The 19,420-nt window shown below is 39.0% G+C and overlaps 1 protein-coding gene across 3 annotated transcripts in view; it reads left to right on the forward strand.

The window, feature by feature from the left end:
- Window positions 1-4,714: 4,714 nt before the first annotated feature.
- The window catches only part of col14a1a (collagen, type XIV, alpha 1a), a 67,088-nt gene continuing 52,382 nt past the window's right edge, over window positions 4,715-19,420 (forward strand). For 2 of the 3 annotated variants that reach the window (XM_077721105.1, XM_077721103.1), the window contains exons 1-5: window positions 4,879-5,121; window positions 7,089-7,192; window positions 12,615-12,731; window positions 15,127-15,270; window positions 15,867-15,959. In XM_077721105.1, coding sequence (XP_077577231.1) covers window positions 7,093-7,192; window positions 12,615-12,731; window positions 15,127-15,270; window positions 15,867-15,959 — 454 coding nt within the window. In that variant the 5' untranslated portion in view covers window positions 4,879-5,121; window positions 7,089-7,092. Of the gene's footprint in view, window positions 4,814-4,878; window positions 5,122-7,088; window positions 7,193-12,614; window positions 12,732-15,126; window positions 15,271-15,866; window positions 15,960-19,420 lie in introns of those variants that run through there. The other variant, XM_077721104.1, reaches the window with a different exon arrangement.

The following is a 19,420-nucleotide window of genomic DNA, read 5'->3' on the forward strand; positions in this document are numbered from 1 at the left end:
CACCTTGAAGAAATGTCATGATATAACCTCAACAGTCCAGTCTTCTCATTGATGGAAATCCCCTTGCCTGACTCATCTCATTTTATGAACCACTTTATCCTCATTAGGGTCGCGGGGGGTGCTAGAGCCTATCCCAGCTGACTCCAGGGCACAAGGAGACAAAGGACAACCATGCACACCCATACCTAGGGATAATTTAGACTATCCAATCATGTATGTTTTTGGAATGAGGGAGGAAACCGGAATACCCGGAGGAAACCCACGCAGGCCTGGGGAGAACATGTGAACACCACACAGGTGGACCGACCTAGATTTGAACCCCCACTTCTGCCTGATTTATGTATGTATGCAAGTAATGTCGGTTCATTTCCCAGCTTAAAGTTTGTTGTTTGTTCCAGTCTACTGTGTGCTCTAAACCAGCGCCCAGTCCAAAACCTTTTTCTCACCGCCAAAAGCTCTTTCGATTTTCCCGCGGGCTGGCTAATGTGTCCAGTGGTTGGGGGCCGCTGCTCTAAACCATTAATGGGATGCAAAAATACTATCTCCAAGATGTTGGTTTATATCATGCACAAGTATATTGGGAAAAACATTGTACTGGTGGACATTAGGGTGTCATAAATGTTAGTTTGATTGAAGTGTTCGTAAGGGTATCGACATTATTTTTGTTATACTATAAGTGCACTGCAATTTGATTGGCAAGACTGTTCAAAATGAGCTTGGATGTGCTGTAGGTCAACCGTGACTCATTTTTCAAGTCTGACCAAGAATGTACTAGAAGACTGTAGGGAAGGAGCTAATTGGCTGGATGCCTTTGAGTTGGGATTACACTGTTTAGTTGTTTCATGTCCATTCTTTTCTTTGTCAAACACCACAAATGCCACCTTCTGGATTTCGCTTCACCTCTTGGGCAAATGTAAAATAACTTGGCTTTGGTGCCTTCTTCACTAACATTGTTTTTTTTTTTCTCCCGAATTCACCCCCAAACATGACCGAATTTTGCACCTTGTTGTTTGCCATCTTGTTGCCTGAAACCTAGAAAAGAGGCATCATAGTCAGTGAATTTGACGTCCGCAGTCCAGATTCATCAGTGTAGAAATAATGAACATTTTCAGCTGCCTGGCCTACCATTTTCCAATTAGTTTGGGGATAAAAGGTCAAGCCTAACACACCCTATATCAGATGATCATTTGTCAGGATAATCATTCTGACACTTGGCAGCATTGTACCTTTGCTGACTTGATCACAGTTGAGAAAGGATGCTAAAATCTGGCCTACTTTTGTGTGCTACATCTAAAATCTATAAGGACTGAGGAGGCAGGACAGTCTACTTCATAGCATATTTGCAAATATTCCAAAATATAACGAAATGCTTCCTGCAGCTTTGACATTTGTGTATTATTTACTTGCAATACTGAAAAATTCTACGGACTTAGGAGAGCATTGAGGAAGTTTGGTCGGCTATTTTGAACTGAAACGCAACAATCATGACATGATTTTTCGATACAAACCCATGCTATTGTATATCTTGATGCAAAAAAAGGACCCATGCATCATTTGTCAGGAATCCATCACTCTTTTGTGTGATTTCAGTCCGCAGTGGATACAACAAAAAAGCCTGATCCATTTACCAACCTTAACAGAAATAGAGCAAAACATGTCGAGTTTAATATTGCGTGGAACAAACCCTTGTTTTCTACACCTTGACTGTTTACATTGTCTTTACTAACGTTTGTTGACCTCAAGTGGGCAGTCCTCTGGGAATGATGGTTTCGGACGGTTGCAGATGGCAAAATGACTAATAACAATGACCAGTCGCACTAATCACTAGGGAGCGGTCCCTTCAAGCCCTCCAATTAACCCGCTGTTTGTCGTTAACACAACAACTTTGTCAACTATAGTGTGGACTTGAGCCGGTTGGATGAACAAAGCATAGTTCACGTCTGTTCTTTTGAATGCAGTTTTTTGTTAATTTTGTGGTTATTTTGGTCTTCTATGTTAGAATCAGCTCAGCCAGTTATTTGTAAATAAAAAACAATCAGAGCAAACATTCTATTGAGCACACAAGGGGACCTTAGTTAAGACAACAGTCAGGACAAGCAGCATTTCAAGCAGAGTCGCCAGATTGAAGGCATTTCTTTGTAGGGCATGCATAACAGCCCCCTGGGAGTTCACCAAAAGGCACCAAGATGAATCACCCACCACAAAACTCAAATCTATCCTTCTGCTGGTATAAAACAGTGAATTGCAGTAGCCACAATTCCTAATGGCATCTATGGCGAATCCAAAACTCTTCACATCAATATCGCAATGACAGACTTACGATTTGTGCTGGAAGTGTAATGTATGAGACGAAGAAGACTGAGGTAGAACTATTTAAAGAAGTGTAGGAAAAGTGTGTTCAGAAAATAATGCTAGATTCAGCTCTTATCAAAATTTTAGTTGCTTTCTTGGACAAAAATCTTCTCCAAATATTTTCACTGTAAAGGTAAGTGAAATCTCCGGTAAGTTTTTATTTTTTTATATGAATATATACATAAATCATTTTCAGTACTGATACCATAATTAGAGTATTTAATATGAGTCATCATGCCACAAATTCTTTATGTCACAAACTTTTCTGAACATCACAGGTGGACCATATGGTGTCGAGTAAAGCGACCCGCTGCTCAACTCTGTCATGTGACTTGATGATTTTACAGTAGGGGGAATAAAATGAAGGATGGCAACAATGAAGTCGTAAGCAGAAAGCGGGTGACGGGCAAAGATCATTAGAGGAGAACATATTTCTTTTCTAAAAGGGGCAACAACAAAAAAGCGATTGAGTTTTCCCCTTTTCTTATATATATCCTCCAATAGGGTGGTATATGGTACCCATAGTCAAGCTGCCAAGCTGAATCATCTCTGCATGCAGTGAGTCACCACACAATATTAAATAAAAAATATAATTCAGTATGATTTATTTTTCACAATGTAGGCCCAGGTAGACAATTAAAATCACGTATTATATTGTTTGGTTGTCATACCTAACTTGATTACAACTACACAACACATGCCCTAATGTAGGCAAATTGGCCAGTACAATAACAATGCTTAATTCTTTTCATACTTGAAATAAAATATGTGCACTTAATTCATCCTAATGATTCAATGGTACAATAGAAATGATTGGATACGAAAGAATTGGGTAAATGGTAAAATATTTGTGAAAACTGTACCACTCATTTATCTTTGCTTTATGTTTTTGTACAGAGACAAAAATTGACTGGGAAATTGAGCGCCATAAGGTTGAGACAACTAACAAGAGGGAAGGGAATCCTCATTCATCCACTTTATTATTGTGTTTATAACATCTGGACACTTGTTTAACTTTGGCAAGAAAGGATACAACATGTGTGTGTTGTGTTTGTGTTTTGTGCCTCAGGGAGCCACCTGTTGAGTGTAGTTATTTAGGTTTTCAAGCCACTGAGAGGGACGGACATCTGACCGGACCGGCCTTGCTTTCCCATGACTCCCTCGGGCCTGAGGGCAAGCCACACAACACGGTGAGTACGTGTACGAAAAAAATACTATTTTCGGTACAAGGTTGACGGCTGGTCTTGCACATGAAGTGCAGGCAGAAAGATATGTGGCTCCACAATCATGGGAGTTTGTTGATCAATGTGTTTCACAAATACAGACATTATAGGGACACCTATACGACTCTCTCCCAGAAGCTTTATTTGCTTGTAAATTGGCAAATTCCTAAATTGCTATTTTATATAATTTTCTTACTGGCTCAAAATTGTTAACATTTTTTATAGGGTCATTTAAATAGTTTTTTTGGGGGGGGGAATCAATATTTAAAGTGTCATTAAGGCAATAATGAACTGGAGTTTCAGGGTTTTTTTTTATTAGAAGTTATTGTTATTATTCTTTTAAATGAGGAAAATTAGTCATTTAGTCCATAACATTTTAATAATAGAGTGGAATTTAATCTTGTCCCACTCCAGACCTTCTGCTCTCTCACAACGTTAATGTGAAATGGCTGAGTACTTGGGAATCACTGCCTTTGATCAATTCGCTTGTCATTGTGGGGATGCTTTGCCTCGCTCACTTTTCATTTCTTCCTTCATGTTTACAGTTATGGCAAAAAATGTCCTTTTTCTTCGCCAAAAGAAAACCCTCAGTGTATTTCCATTGGCAGAAACATTGAAGTTTTCTCAGTTCTGGGGTAGGGGGTTCGATTCCAGGTCAGTCCTCACTGTGTGGAGTAGGCATGTTCTCTCAGGGCTTGTGTGGGTTTTCTCTGGGTACTCCGGTTTCCTCCCGCATTTCAAAATATGCATGGTAGGCTTTTTGAACTCTAAATTGTCTCTAGTTTTGAATGTGAGTGTGAATAGTTGTCTTAATAACAAGATGCAACATAGTTAGCTGGGATAGGCTCCAGCACCCCTCGTGACCCTTGTGAGGATAAGCATTCCAAAAAGTGGAAATAGTTTTAATTGCATCAAAAGTACATGAAGATTCTTAGAAGAAACACGAAACACATATTTTAAAGTTTCTGGTGGGAAGAAATAAAAATAAAACAATCGACTTAATGCCTCTGGACTTCAACTAAATTATGCCACAGTGCCGTAATCTATAATAGAATACGGGCTATTGAACATTTAGTAGTTGGATTTGAGAATAAGTATTGACTACCCTTGAGTGGCAGAATTGAATGCAGTAACCTAAGTTAACCTCTTGAGCGCAGGTTCCGGATGTGAGTCGGGGCACGGGGTCGGACGCTGGCTGACCCCCACGGAGTTGCCGCAGCCCGGGTGCAAGCTACAGGGTGAGATCGGGCTTCTTCTTCTTCTTTCTTTGCGCATTTCCACTGCGTGACGCCCATGTACAATGCGTGCGCGTAAACGTGGACGTTGTGTGTGATAAATGGAGACGCGATGAGGGTTGGGACAGGAAGGGTTAGCCGGAGGGAGGTTTGACTAAATTACGAGGGGAGTAAGAAGCGAGAGAGCAGTGTACAGAAAGGAGTGACACGAGGAGAAGGACAAGGGGAGAAAAGCCGGGACGCGATCCTTTTTCTATTTACATATTTTCATTTTTCTTTTTTTGGAGGAGACGATCGGAATATACGGAAGGGTATGAAATGCTATTTCATTCATTGTGCACGCATGTGGGAGTCGGTTGATCGGACTCAGGTGCATGTGAGTGTGGCAGGTGCATTCGTTTTAATAACAAGATGCAAGAAAAGGAATTAAAAGTCATCAGAGTGTCTTGTGGATAGTCAGATTTTAGTATAATAAAGCGTCAAAATGATGTTAATTGCAGCTCAAAGGCGTAGTCGGAATATAGGGATCGGATTAGCTCCACATGCTGGAGGAATCCGATTTTGATGTAACTTTGTTACTACAAGTGGTGTTTTATTCATCGGGCTGTGGGAGAGGTGAGAAGGTGTCCGCGGGTGATGAGGGTGAGGTGGATGAGGAGGATTCCTCAGTCTTTTTCCCGTGAAATAACGAGCATCAGTCAGGAGGGGAGATGAGGAGGAACAAAAAAAAAGTGGGATTGAAGAGAGGAGAGTGGTAGAATGGACAATGCCACTCACATTGTTTTTTTCTTTCCCTTACTTGAGCTGTCAGTCAAACTTGCTTCATGTTACTATACCATCTTTTCCTCTGAATTATTATTTTTTTACACTCTAATTCCTTATTATTTTCATCATTCCCCCTAAGCCCATATCTTGTTTTGTAATTGATTGCCACTTTGGTCTTAATAAGTACCAATAAAATGCTTCAGTAGTTTAAGGGAACATTGTAGGCATCTTTGTTTTATAAACTACATCTCTGACAAAGTAAAATAATGGTTATTAATAGACAAGAAAGTGACCTTCAGATGTTGACTTTCTTTGAGTTGAAGTCTTCAATTCTACTGAAGAAATGACGGAAAATAATTTCAAAATCCAACTTCAAGGTTGACCTTACTGTTCTTTTGAATTGTTTTTCAAAAGTGCTAAGTTATTTTAATAATACATTTTTGAACACATTCACACAGTTGAGAACATTCCAGATGCAAAAAATGGGATAAAGGGGCCAAAGAAGATGACTTGTATGCTTTTCACGGGTCATTTACGGAAAATAAGAGCCACTATCGTGCCGCCAAAATTCATTGGCTATCGATTTGGTGGAAAAACTAAAGTGAAAGTTTCTGGCGCTGGTGTTTACTTCAGAAATATCCAAAATTTGAGGGGTGTGTGTAAAATCAAACTTTAAAATTGTCCAGGAAGCTTTTATTTTCCAGTTGGAGGGCTCTCAAATTATTTTCCAATGTTGGTTATAATAATTTAGTCCAAGTATACTACGTGCTAAAACATGATGCATCAAAGTCTAAGGAGTATTGCACTGTATTAAATGTTTACTACACAAGTGTACGAAATAGCGTTTCAATTGTTCGTGCTGAACTATCATTTCACATTTATGAAAGCAATGGTTCTCTTTCCCATGTAATTTCTTGGTATATGTCCACTTTGTATGAGTGAGGCTGTAATGCACACTGTGGATCAATAATTACATAATTTGTCATTTCTAGTATAGTGATGAAGAAAAACTTGTTTCAATTTGTGTAACTGAAGGCATTTAGTGTTCTATGCCTCAAAACGTCCCCTTTTTGTCATTTAAATCATTTGTATTCTTCAGTTTTGATAGTGTAGCTGTGCTATTCCATAATAAAACCAGAAATTGGTGGCTGAAAGTCAGTCTCTTTTCTTCTCTTCCTTCCGACACTTTGACTTCTGCTCTCCTTCCAACAAAGTCCTCTACTGTTTGAGCCTCCTCCGTGTGGGCGTGGATGTCAATAGCTGATCTGTGGTCAGTCTGGACTCCAGACACTAGACTGTCCAACAGCCGTTTATGTCATTGTCTCCGAGTGGACTTTGTACTAGACTGGCTGATTCCAGATCAGCCCCCTGGGCTATGTGGGGGGCAGGGTGGCAAGGTGGGTCTCCCTGACCTATGAAGCCTCCCCACTGTTGAATAGCATTCTTGAAGTCTGTCACTTTGTGTCTTGTCTCAATACACTTTTTTGCTCAGATTATTTTGCTATTCTTGCAGGTCTATGTTGCTGCTGGTGAGGATGTTCTCTCAGGGTTATTTGTGGGCTCTGCTCGTATTCCTGGCTGCTCTTTCCAACTTCCCCAGTAAAGCACAAGATCAAGGTAAATTTCCCTGATTCTTCTTCAGGTCGTATGCTTATTTGAGTCCTTTTCTCCCCACATAAAATCATTCTCTTGCTGCTTTCTATTTCCTCAACCTCTTAACTTTCATCACTTCTCCCTCTGCATCATCTCCGGTTTTGACGGGAAGGCTCGGTCCAATCAGATGACATTACGCATATGTTATCGCATCTAACGGGGTAGCGTTTCGGGCCGGCGTCATGGCGCCGCTTGCCACCTGGCTACAGATGCCGCCACGCTTCATGGCGGTTTTTAATATATGTGCTGTAATAGCTTGCTCTAGGCTGTGGTGATTTGCTATGCGATGAACGCCACAACGTATACAACGCTCCAGTGTGCCTTGCAATCAAGTTCACCTCGGCAAACTGGATTTAATCAAAGTGCGTCCCATCACAAAAGGGAGCTGTCTAGTTTGTACGGACTGATAGAAATGAATTAGCATACTTGTGTATCCTTGGGAAACCCAATTTGTGTTTACTTGAGTCTTTAATAGATGTTTTTTTTAATGAATTTCACTTGACGTGTTTAACCTTCAGGGAATGGTGACAATGCACAAGGGCGTGTTAAAACTAGGCAAGTATGATTATCATTGCGGCAATAGTTAGGGTTGATATGACAGGGATCATTTCAAACTCATTTTAGCCGCTTGCTTGAAATATAATCAAAGTAATGTGTATATATAAATATATATGTGGGTCTGTGTACGTGTGTGTATTTGAAAAAAGAAAGAGAATAGGTAGCGAGGCGGGAAAAATGTACAATCTACGACATGCAGGAGGTTAAATAATGTACTTATCTTGATAAAGAAATAAGCCAGAGGGAAATTTTAACACTTTGCTTTTTGTAATCATATTCACACCATTGTGTGTGTGAAATATTATAAGAATGAATGGATTTGAAATGAAACTCGTTTTCAGCAGTGATGCAATTCAAGACAGTTTCCAAACAAACATATCATATGTAGTAGCATCATTGTTTTTTTAAATTTCCTTTCCCGGCATGTAATAGGACTAATCTGAGACAAGAAACACAGCTATTGTAGCTGGTAGAGTCTTTTATTTCATTTTTAGGTAGAAATTTAACAGCAAGTGTGACCAATGCGTTGTGGTCTAAATTGGACTGGTAACTGTTGCCACAAAGTTCAACATCATATGGGTGGCCCCTGTTCAAACCCTTTAATAGGGGGCAGTGGAAAGTCAAGAACACCCCTCATTAGGAACATTTTCCTCATCAAATGGGATATTAGAGTGAGAATGAGTCGATGTACTGTATTTTAACAGTAGAGGATATTTATAGTACATGCAAAATCATGTGCAGGTACTTTATATGGGACATGACACCATATTAGCAAATTTTTGCCGGTCCCAGTATATTTAATTCAACCTCATTTTGGAAATCTATCCACGTCCAGGAAAAACAGACAATTTAAACTTAGGGATTTATTTGGTGAAATTGTTCATTTTAATAAGGATGTAAATGTTGCATATGCATTTGTGCACATCCCATCTCATTGTTATTCTACCTTCTTTATTGTTTTGTTTTGTAAGCCTGAGTCTGTTCATGTGTTCTTTAAGTTTGTTCATTTTGTTCCTTACTCGGCCCACAGAGGGAGCAAGTAGAAATAGTTTATGATGTTATTTTAATGACTTTTTTTTGCAGTCCAATTTCTCAGTCAAGCACTCTAGTGTGTGTGTGTGTGTGTGTGTGTGTGTGTGTGTGTCCAATCCACCCCATGTGTTCAATATCTACGTGTATATTCATTTATTTCGATTGGTTCTGTTGATTATTTAATTACCACAGCCCAGGTTGAAGTATAACATCAAGTGATGTTTGCTCGTGTGTCAGCATTGATCATTCATACATTTTTGCACTACGAGTATGTGCTTCGAGGTCAGAAAATAAGCGTGGGTGAGTTAATGGTGCTGTGTGGGTTTCCTCCGGGTACTCTGGTTTCCTCCCACATTCCAAAAACATGAATGGTTGGCTGATTGGACTGTAAATTGCCCCTAGGTATGTGTGTGGGTGTGCATGGTTGTCCATCTCCTTGTGCCCTGCGATCGACAGCAGAGATTGGCTCCAGCACCCCCCTCGACCCTAATGAGGATAAAGCGGTTCAGAAAATGAAATGAGATGAGTTGATGGTGACCAATGATTCAAGATATAATGAATGGACTTGGAATAAAGCCAATGAGATGAAAGTTTTAATCCCTAAACCAAAACCAGAATGAGGTGGAAGCAACCTGCTTTGAATTTAAACAATGCTCATTTATCCAAAGCCATTCAACTGGCAGTGCCTCACCATTCAATGTCCGCTGACTGTAATCCACCTCGTCATGATCTCCCACTCCGGGATAAATGGAGCATTGGATGTGATGTGAAATGACCCCACTAAATTACCTCCTTTGTTATCGATAGAAAATAACCAGTGAAATCAGGATCACTTGATGGGAGCTTGAAATAAGTAAGGAGGCTTTTTTTTCTGTGAGGATTGACAAAAAGTAGAAGAGATACAATTAGTGTTCCTCTGAATAATTAACTGGAGGGGAGAATTGTGCCACTTCAACCAGTGTGTGTGTTTGTGTGTGTTATTGTGCATTGTGACTTGTGTGTATGATGTTTGTAACAAAAATACAGATAATAACATTTCTCACAATACTAAAGTAGACCATCAATAATAAAACTGTCTTACCGTCAGGGGAAAATAATTTCAGCTTGTATGGTGAAAACGGCTTGGATCACAAAAGAAAAAAGACCTCCACATTTTACTTTATCCAAATATGAATGGCATGGTAGCGCAGACAATCAAAGATAAAAACAATTCCTCCCACTTCCTACTTTTGCCAATTGCAGTGGTAAAAAAAATGGAAAATCGTTTATTCAAGGAAAATGCAGAGATTTTTATCAGTGATAGAAAACTGTTATATTCCATCTCTTTATCCATTTTCCATCCCGCTTATCCTATTCAGGACCTCTAGCAGTTTGCTGAATTTGCTCAGAAAAACTGACAACACCCTGGACTGGTCGCCAGTCCTTCTTAGGGTAGGAAAAGTTATTTTGGGTGGTGAAGAGAAGTGTAGCTAAGAGGAATCTGACAATTAACCCAAATGTGACCGACAATTTCGTCATTACACTCTTGTAATGTTTGTTTGAGGTCAGCGTGTAGGTTTATGGGCTGACCGCAATGCTACTTTCCTCTCGTGACAAAAAGCAAACTGAAGAAAATTAATCAATGTTTAAAATGCTAGAGGAAAAAATACAAACAACACAAATCCATATAACTAGAATTCATTCAGAAATGACTGTTAGGCTTTCTTTTCTATTGTGACACTCATGCATTGTTTCAGATTGCGCTAATTAGGGTCTTAAAGGGCCTTTGAATGGAAGTTCACAGCACAACGCAGCAAGCACATTTGCATGCTATTGTGTTTGAAGCATTCCTTTAATTTTCAAAAAAAAAATGCCTAAAAGACTTAATGTACAGTGTGTTTTTTCACCTCTGACTTTTTCTCGGTGCAAAAATGTTATTAAATAATAGTCACCATTGTCCTACTTTGATGATCTTCTTTAAATTTACTGCCTGGCATCAGTTTAATTCAAAGCAAAAGGAAGCCACTAGAAATGGACATTTGAAAATAGATAAATAAATATACATGGAATAATAATAATAAATCAATGAGGCCCAGTGGGCGAGAGGTTCTGAGGTTGAGGGTTTAATCCCAGTTCCGTCTTCACTGTGTGGAGTTTTCAAGTCATCACCGGGACTACGTGAGTTTTCTCTAGGTTCTCCAGTTCCCTCCCACCTCCTCCAAAACATGCATGGTAGCTGATTGAACACTCTTAATTGCCCTTAAATATGAGTATGCGCACAAATGGCTGCCTGTTTCTTTGTGCTCTGTGATTGGCTGGCCACCAGTTCAGGGTATCCCCCACATTGTGCCCGTAGGTTGGCGAGGATAGGCTCCAGCAGACCACAACACTTGTGATGATGAACATTATAGAAAATGAATGAATAATAAATCAGGATTTTCATGGGCTCACTCCCTTCTCGGCCTTGGGTAGGCCCACTTTTTTTTCTGACTTTCATGCCCATGCTGAGCTCAATATGACACTTATATAGAGCCACTATATTGGAGGACTTTCATATCCATCTGGGCTATGATTTAACACCTTGTCCACTAGATTCCAAAGCATTTTGGCACCTGAAGCAGCAAAGAGTGAAATATTAACCCCAGATTGCCTTAATATTCTGGTTGTGGCAGATGTGCTGACCTGTGAAGAAGAGCTTAAATAAGGGCCCCTCAATTTTAGTCTGCATGCACAGCTATTAGCTTTATTACATCCATATTCATTAATCACAGTTATGGTTCAATTCAATATACAGACCTTGGCATACATTGAGCATTATAGCTGTCTCCTTCAATTTTACCTTTGTTAATTATAATTCAGTATGTGTTAGTGTGTGTTCTTTGACATGCAAAGAGAAAGCCGTGTTATTAATCTTCAGCCAACTCCATTCAAACACTATCAAACAGATTCCAAACATGACCAGAGTTATAAGGTTCCCAGTGGTTGTGAATTATTCATCGTCTTATTGTAGTGAAGTGTAATTATATAGTTTTGCACAATGCATTTGGACTATTTGATGGTTGATGTAAAATGAATACCTGATATTGCAGTGAGTAATGGCAAAACTCATGAACTGGATTTTGTCTTCACACTGCAATCAAATCAAATAATAAGGGAAGGAAAAAGAGCATTTGAAGGGCAACAACCCAGAAATGAACTTCCTCAACCCATAAATGCGGGTGATTTTCTTTCAGGACACTTTTTTTGAAAATGAAAACTGTTAATAAATTTGGTATTTTTGACTGGAAATTTACACTGCATTTTGGTGTAGAAGGTGAGCCTACTGATGGGATCACATGAGCTAGAATTGTTTTCCTTGTACTTTAATTCAAGTTACAAAATGTCAAATGAAATCAAACACCCTGAAAATACACTTTGTCTAAGCTGTATTTTTTTTAATTAAATTTGTTTATGTATGTTTGTCACATTAGAAAATGTCTATGTATTTTTTATTCATTTTACTGGCTTAATGCAAATTTGGTAGACTTTTTAAATGATTTATGGCTAGTGTTAGAGATCGTGGGATGAATTAAGTTAGATGAATGTAAAATATGCTTCTACTTATAAAAAAAATCCTAGTTACAAACCCACATTTGGAACAAATTTATTTTGTAAGTAGAGGTACCATTCTATCTGCAGAAGAAGGAAAGCAATTCTTTCACTTAGCTGCAGTAGCGTCCCCGTTGACTGTGAGCTATTTTAATTAATATCCTTTTGATTAATCAACTAGTGACTAATTTCCCATGTGAGAAGTGTTGATCATTATATATTCTTTCAGTTCCAGCTCCGAAGAGGCTTCGTTTTAAAGTGCTGAAGCCAAACAACTTGCTCGTCTCATGGAAGGAGCCTAAAGGCAACTTTGACAGCTACTTGTTCCTCTACAGCAGCATGCCAGGTAAGATGCATTTTTTTTCATAAAAACGGCCCATATAAATGATTCACACTCTTGTAATTATATCCTACAGAGAATATAAAAAATGGTCCCATGAAAATTAGAGTTAACACAACTTTGAGAATAAAGAGCTCATTACCTGTTGGACCATCTGTATCTCTGAAACAATTGTGCAATTTGGATGTTATCTATTGTCCTCTGTGGGATCCACTTAAATTTGATTTAATACAATGTTTGTATGATTTATCAGAAAGTTGAAAAGTGAGGATTTTTTTCCCCAAGTAACGTCATTAATAAGTTATGATGGAGTCAAACACAGGATCAGTGTGAGGCACAAGCTGCATACATAGCAGCAAGATGCTGTATCTCATCCAGACTTTTACAAATAGTTGGAGAGTGGTAAATGTGTGATATGACCTCATATATTTCTAAGCTTGTATAGCGTATTCACTAGTCACCCTAATTCCCTTGGATATTTCTTGTAATCACAGAGTCCCTACTTTCACTATCATACGTCTTTGTCAAATAAAGTCCTTGACTGCGACGAAGCAGACCTCACAATTGTTCCATATTAATGCCTAGCAGTAACACAGCAGATAATTCTCTCATTGTGAAAGTGAAGAAACATGTCTGAATAAGCAGGTTGTAACATAAAATATGCTCTCTCACAAATAACCCAATGGTGAGAGAAGCCATGGTTGACAATTTCGCACAACGTTTACTGGTGTAGAATAGAACAACAACAATAACAAAAATCTAATTTACAGCCGTTTTCTCTTTAGAAGGAATAGAAGTGCTGTAGTGGTTCTTTGGCGCTCAGCACATGCAGTAAAATGTTGGCCTTCTACTGTGTCCTTTCCGTATCACTCACTCTGAAGATAGTAAAGCGCTCCATATGAATGCATTCAATCACAAGCAATCTGTTGCCTCTAATTTAATCTCCATATTATTTCATATGCTTAGATTTCTGTTAAAACAAATTGCAAAACTTTTGCATCTAAATGGAGACCTACCATAAGTTTTGTTCTGAGGCTTACGGTGTTCAGCCAGGTTTCGACAATCCATTGGAAGTTTGGGCTCACTAAACTCTTCCAGTATTTGATACCATCGTGCAATTATTCTTTGATTGATTAATCCATGGGATAAGAAGCAAGCTCGGGGAACAAGGAAGGACTTTAGAATGAATGATGTTTAATGGTTTTCTCTGCAGAGAGTTGTCCAGAAATTTGCAATCTGGGAACACACAGACCGAGGGAGCTGTCCACCCTTCTGCCCAGTAGACTTAAATATCCATCTGGCATATATTTAGTTTAATAATTCGTTTCACTCTGCATTTCTCAGTTTGTAGGTAGGGCAATGAACAACAATTGTCGAAAAAGAGAACAACAGAGTGTTTCTAAATACCACTGGTCTAAATGACAACAATAACACCCATGGTGTGGTCTTTTTCTCAAGGTTCTGCATATATCTCGGTTTTAAAAAGTGATTATGTGAGTTACTGTTGCCTTTCTATTAGCTTGAACCAGTCGATTCTCCTCTAGCATCTACAAGTGCAAATTATATGCCAAACTACATTACATGCCAGCCTTAATAGAAAGTCTGCAAAGGTGAGATTTTAATCTATTTATCTCATCACAAGCTTCAAATTTAATATTTTTTGGTCTATTAAGATGTTTGACCTTGTGTGCAGCCTGGAGAAAAAAATGGGAAATTGTTATTCACACAGGAACTGCTGATTATGTGTCACGCAAATGAGTGCATCTAAGTTTCAAATATATGTACAGTACCAAGCTGTGCAAAAACATAAAATCTTTCAATTAATGATACAGTGTTTCATTTACTGACATTTGGTTTGGATGAGTGCTATTGCTGAGCACTGCTGTTTCTTCACCTTGCCATTGTACTAAAGACATCGTTATCAGTTGAACTGCAGGGAAAGGAGATCGTAAAAAGCATGCACACACTTTAGTGATGGATACATTGCTTTCAAGGTTAAAATATAAGGTGGCTGATTGTGTTACTTCCGAGAACTTGACTTATATAAACAAGCTGTGACATCTGCTCATTAAGTTACGTTGATCTTGGACACTTCAAATGTGTACCACAATTATATGCTTCAACTTGGTGCCCATTGGTAGTGATGGGGTCTTGGCTGCCTTCTGCCAAATCTGTGCCAAGTGCAGACCTTAAATCTGCAAAGTTGAAGCTGCGAATGCAAAGAACTTCCCGTTGACTTAACCCATTTATATATGCTCAACGCATATAAATGACACATCTGAAAATAATTGTTTTTGTCCTCATACTTGTTTACAAAAGGAACGGACTTTCTCCAAGTACCTGAATGAACAAGCTGTAGTCGTAAGTGTAACTAGTTTTTCTTGTACTCTGCTTCTGATAGGTGGCCACCAGAAGGAGATCATCATATCAAAAAGTGGCAGTAAAATGCTCATAACAGACTACGACCCATCCAAGGACTATGTTGTCAGTGTAATTTCTGTCAGCGGCAGCACTCAGAGCAAAGCACTAGTCGGAAGATTTAAAGGTGGGTTTATACATTTAACTGTTCAGTATATGATAGCTTCCACTACCATTTCATCTTTAAGTTCTGTCTAAATATTCACAAGACATTTTAAGATCCGAGGTGATGCTGATACTCTCTCTTTAGTGTGAGTGACTTTCTTCCATGGAAATATAATTTATTTTCAGGCACCATAGTAAAAATGGTTCCTTCAGGCAGGAAAGGTACTGTACTGTAATAATTTCTGGCCGTGTGGTCTTGTTTACTGGACCCTAAACTGAAGTGACAAAATTTATTACAGTGAACCCTCGTAATTATAAACCTTCAAACACATGCAAAGAGTGCGTACATTATTTACAACAATTAACAATATGCTCAGTTGGAAAAGCAACAAAATGTGTCTGCCTTTTGCTTCCCATATGCTACATATCTTACATTAAATCTCAGTGGGGCTTGACATATTTCAGCACAATGCACAAAAGGCTTGTGTTTCATGTTGTAAAATTCACTGAATAAAAATTATTGGCTACCTATATACAGCAGAGGAGCAAACAATGAACTGTGATATAGTGGGGATTCAATGATTTGGGCATATTGTAACATTTAAATTCCATGTGCAGCAATTGAGAGGGGCGATGGAGAAGGCGAGAGGGAGCCACAGCATCTGACCGATTCATTGCTTCTTCCTGAAGATGTCAACGAGATCTCCGGAGGTAAGACTAATACTCACAAATTTGCCAGGAGAAACGGCCGATACATGTCCATTAATGTGGTGCTCGGATGAATAAAATAAACTCAAAGGTCTTGGCTTTAGTGATGAATTGACCCAGCACAAACAGATGTCTGGGCCAGGTCCAAACAGCAGCGTATTACAACCCGAAACCCCAACGCGCGGTCTTTCTTTCCATGTCCAGTTGGATGCGATTGAGAATTTTTTCTTCCATGCTGAGTCTTTGTGCTTCCCAGTGAAAACAAAAACCCACTGTTTGAATGCAGCATACATACAGAAATCAAACGCTAATCGTGTTTACACTCTTGGTAAATCATTCCGAGTTGTGTACACAGTGCTGAGTGATATATATGTCAATGAAAAGCTTGCGTCTTTGTGGGTTCCTATAAACTTGAACTACCTTGCCCCAGGCATGTCTACATCCTAAACCTAAGTCATTATTTGAACTGCCAGTATAAGTATCTACCCAACATTTCTTTTCAGAAATATCTGAATTTCGAATGCAATGAAAAGTAAAAGAAGAGAAATGAGGTATTTTACGCATAATTCAAGTTTTGTTAATCATCATCTTCCGCTTAGCCGAGGTCCGGTCGCACAGGCAGCAGCTTCAGCAGGTAACCCGAGACTTGCCTCTCCCCAAAGGAATAATTGACCATAGATACTGATTTTTAAAAAGATTTAAAACATTTTCCCACCAAAAAAATGAACATTCTTGAATTTTATGAGAATTATTTGAACCCTTTGATACATCATACCCAGGCAAAGCTTTAGGATCAAATTATTATTGCCCCTGCTGTACTTCTCCATCCTCTTTTTCTTCATAGATTAGGCAGTTGAATTTCCTTCTGGTTGCACTATCAAAAAAAAAAAGCATTCACTAGCACAGTGATGACCTTCATTAGTGTTTTCCCTCACACCGCTCCGCATTTATAATTATTTGCATGCAATGAATGCATCGTCTGTCTCCAAGCCTTTGTAAGCATAGTGATGACGATAGTGTGTTGTTGCCCTGGATGAGAAAGGTGTTCTCTCATGTTCCACTGTGACTTGTTAGCGATCTATTATAAGCCAATCTTTTTTTGATGTGAGGATAATGTCATTTTAATCAATGCAGATGTGTTAATTTGTATTCCTAATTCAGACATTTGCTCATTCATGGAAGATGAATAAACCCCCATTGTGGGCTATTACTGAAAGTGTGGTGAAAACTCATCTCATATCAGCTTTATCCTCATTTGTGTCGCGGGGGGTGCTGGAGCCTATCCCAGCTGTCTTCGGGCCACAGGTGGCAGACACCCTGAATCGGTGGCTAGCCAGTCGCAGGTCACAAGGAGATGGACAACCATGCACTCTCACACCAATGCCTAAGGACATTTTAGACTGTCCAATCAGCTTACCATGCATGTTTTTGGAATGTGGGAGGAAACCGGAGTACCCGGAGGAAACCCACGCAGGCCCGGGAGAACATGCAAACTCCACACAGATGGACATAAACTGGATTTGAACCCAGACCCAGATGCTTTGACCTTCTAATGTAGTATTATTGGCTAACACATCGGTTCATACCAGTGTCTTTACATGCTAAGTATTTAGACATAAGTTTGATTCATGTTCCATTTATTTTACATAGATAGCTTTACCTACTGGATTGGATCAATTTCATCCAACATCAATTCATAAATAAGTCTGCCATGGCAAAACATGTGCATGTTTAGCTTGTCAAAACAGGAACCGAATCATTCCTGAAACTAGTGTTCAGCCGTAATGTGCTTTTTTTGGAAGTTGCCCCTTACCAATGTTTCCCAAAAATGAGAGCTGATAGATGATTATTTGGACAGCTGCGTGGCATTAGATCAAATAGAAAGGGTACATGTGCATGTGTTGCAGATGTTTTTCAGCTGCCACCAGTAGTTGAATGGATGGTAATCTTCGTTTGAACATGTCTATAATGACTAAATTTCAAATGGTCTTTGAAAGAGCATTTTGTTTCCCCTGAATATACTCCTTTTTAAAATTGAAAATATCACTAAGTAAACAAATATCTGTTATAATTCTCCAGTATCATCTTCCTTTCAAGGATCCATCCAAATGATAAAAAAAAACCTTCCCATTCTGTTGGGAAATAAGCTCCCTAAACAGATTCTGGGGTGAAGTAATTTTAGAATCAGGGAAAATTTGACATTGAATTTACACGGCAGACCTGAAAACTTTAAAACCTACTGTAAGGCACATACCCATTATTATCAATGTCAATGTGTCATTACAGTTTCTTGCATAATGTAACATGCACATGTTACATTCTTTAAGTAAATGCCCAAGTCACTTTCTTAGAAGAATTGCTAAAATTCTCAGTATTAAGTATAAAACAGAAAGGGCATTATTCTAAGAACGCTTCCAAATGCCCAAATCATAGAACCCCCCTCAATAAGATGATAACAAAAGTACACAGAGCACAGACATGAACAAATGAAAGAACAACAAAAGCAATCAGAGATTCAAACCTGCAGGACACACTCACAGATAGAAATCTTTAAGGAATAAAGATCAGTACCCTCTCCCCTTTTTATTCAATTTATTTTTCAACAGAGGTATGAACGAATCAGATGAGACTGTTGCCCTTCACCTTGTGTGTCTGAGTCTTACAACCAGCACACACACTAGGAAATATGCACACACTCATGGAATGAACCCAAGGGACAGATGCAGTTAAAGTTGAACTAGAGGCCAATGAGATTCGGCGTTACATTAAATGCTATGATAATGAGGGAAGGAAGGAGAGTCCTCTTGGAGCCAACACCTCTACAAAGTCACACCTAGTACGTACGTCTGTGTCAAACTGCCTGGACTCAATCCATTGCAGCATTACCAGGTCCAAGTTCTTGTTCTCAAGCAGTTGTTCGCAAAGATAAATATCCAATTACTTGACCTATGATTTGTAATACCAGACACAGATTTTCAATGAGGCAGTGAAGGGTAAGGAAGCAGAGCCACAGGTCATAGGTTATCAGCTCTGCAAAATTTTGCAAATACGTGTTAATCTTGCAAATTTCAATGGTGTCCTATCAAGGGCATGCTGCCATCAATTTTCTTATGCACAGACAGGAGTCTGTTCTTCCACTTGGATGCTTCCACTTCTGCCTTCATTGTTTTAATCAATTTCTTGTTTGTGCTTTTTCCTTCTTTCCTCTGCGGCAGAGAGATTTGAAATCCTCCAAAAATGAAATGCAGAAATGTGTCACAGTATTGTTGAAATATTGTGGCAAGTGACAGGATAGCCCATTGAAGTCTTAGTTTATGGTTTATGTTCAGAATAAGGAAGAGTGATAATGATGATGATGACAGGTGGTGATTCGGAATATTTTAAATAGGACAGGTGGAAAAGCAGTGAGACAGGTGTTGAGGATTATTGAAAAATAATGAGTGTAAACTTCAATGCAATATCAG

The sequence above is a fragment of the Stigmatopora nigra genome, chromosome 7, assembly GCF_051989575.1.
Source record: "Stigmatopora nigra isolate UIUO_SnigA chromosome 7, RoL_Snig_1.1, whole genome shotgun sequence".
NCBI lineage: Eukaryota > Metazoa > Chordata > Actinopteri > Syngnathiformes > Syngnathidae > Stigmatopora > Stigmatopora nigra.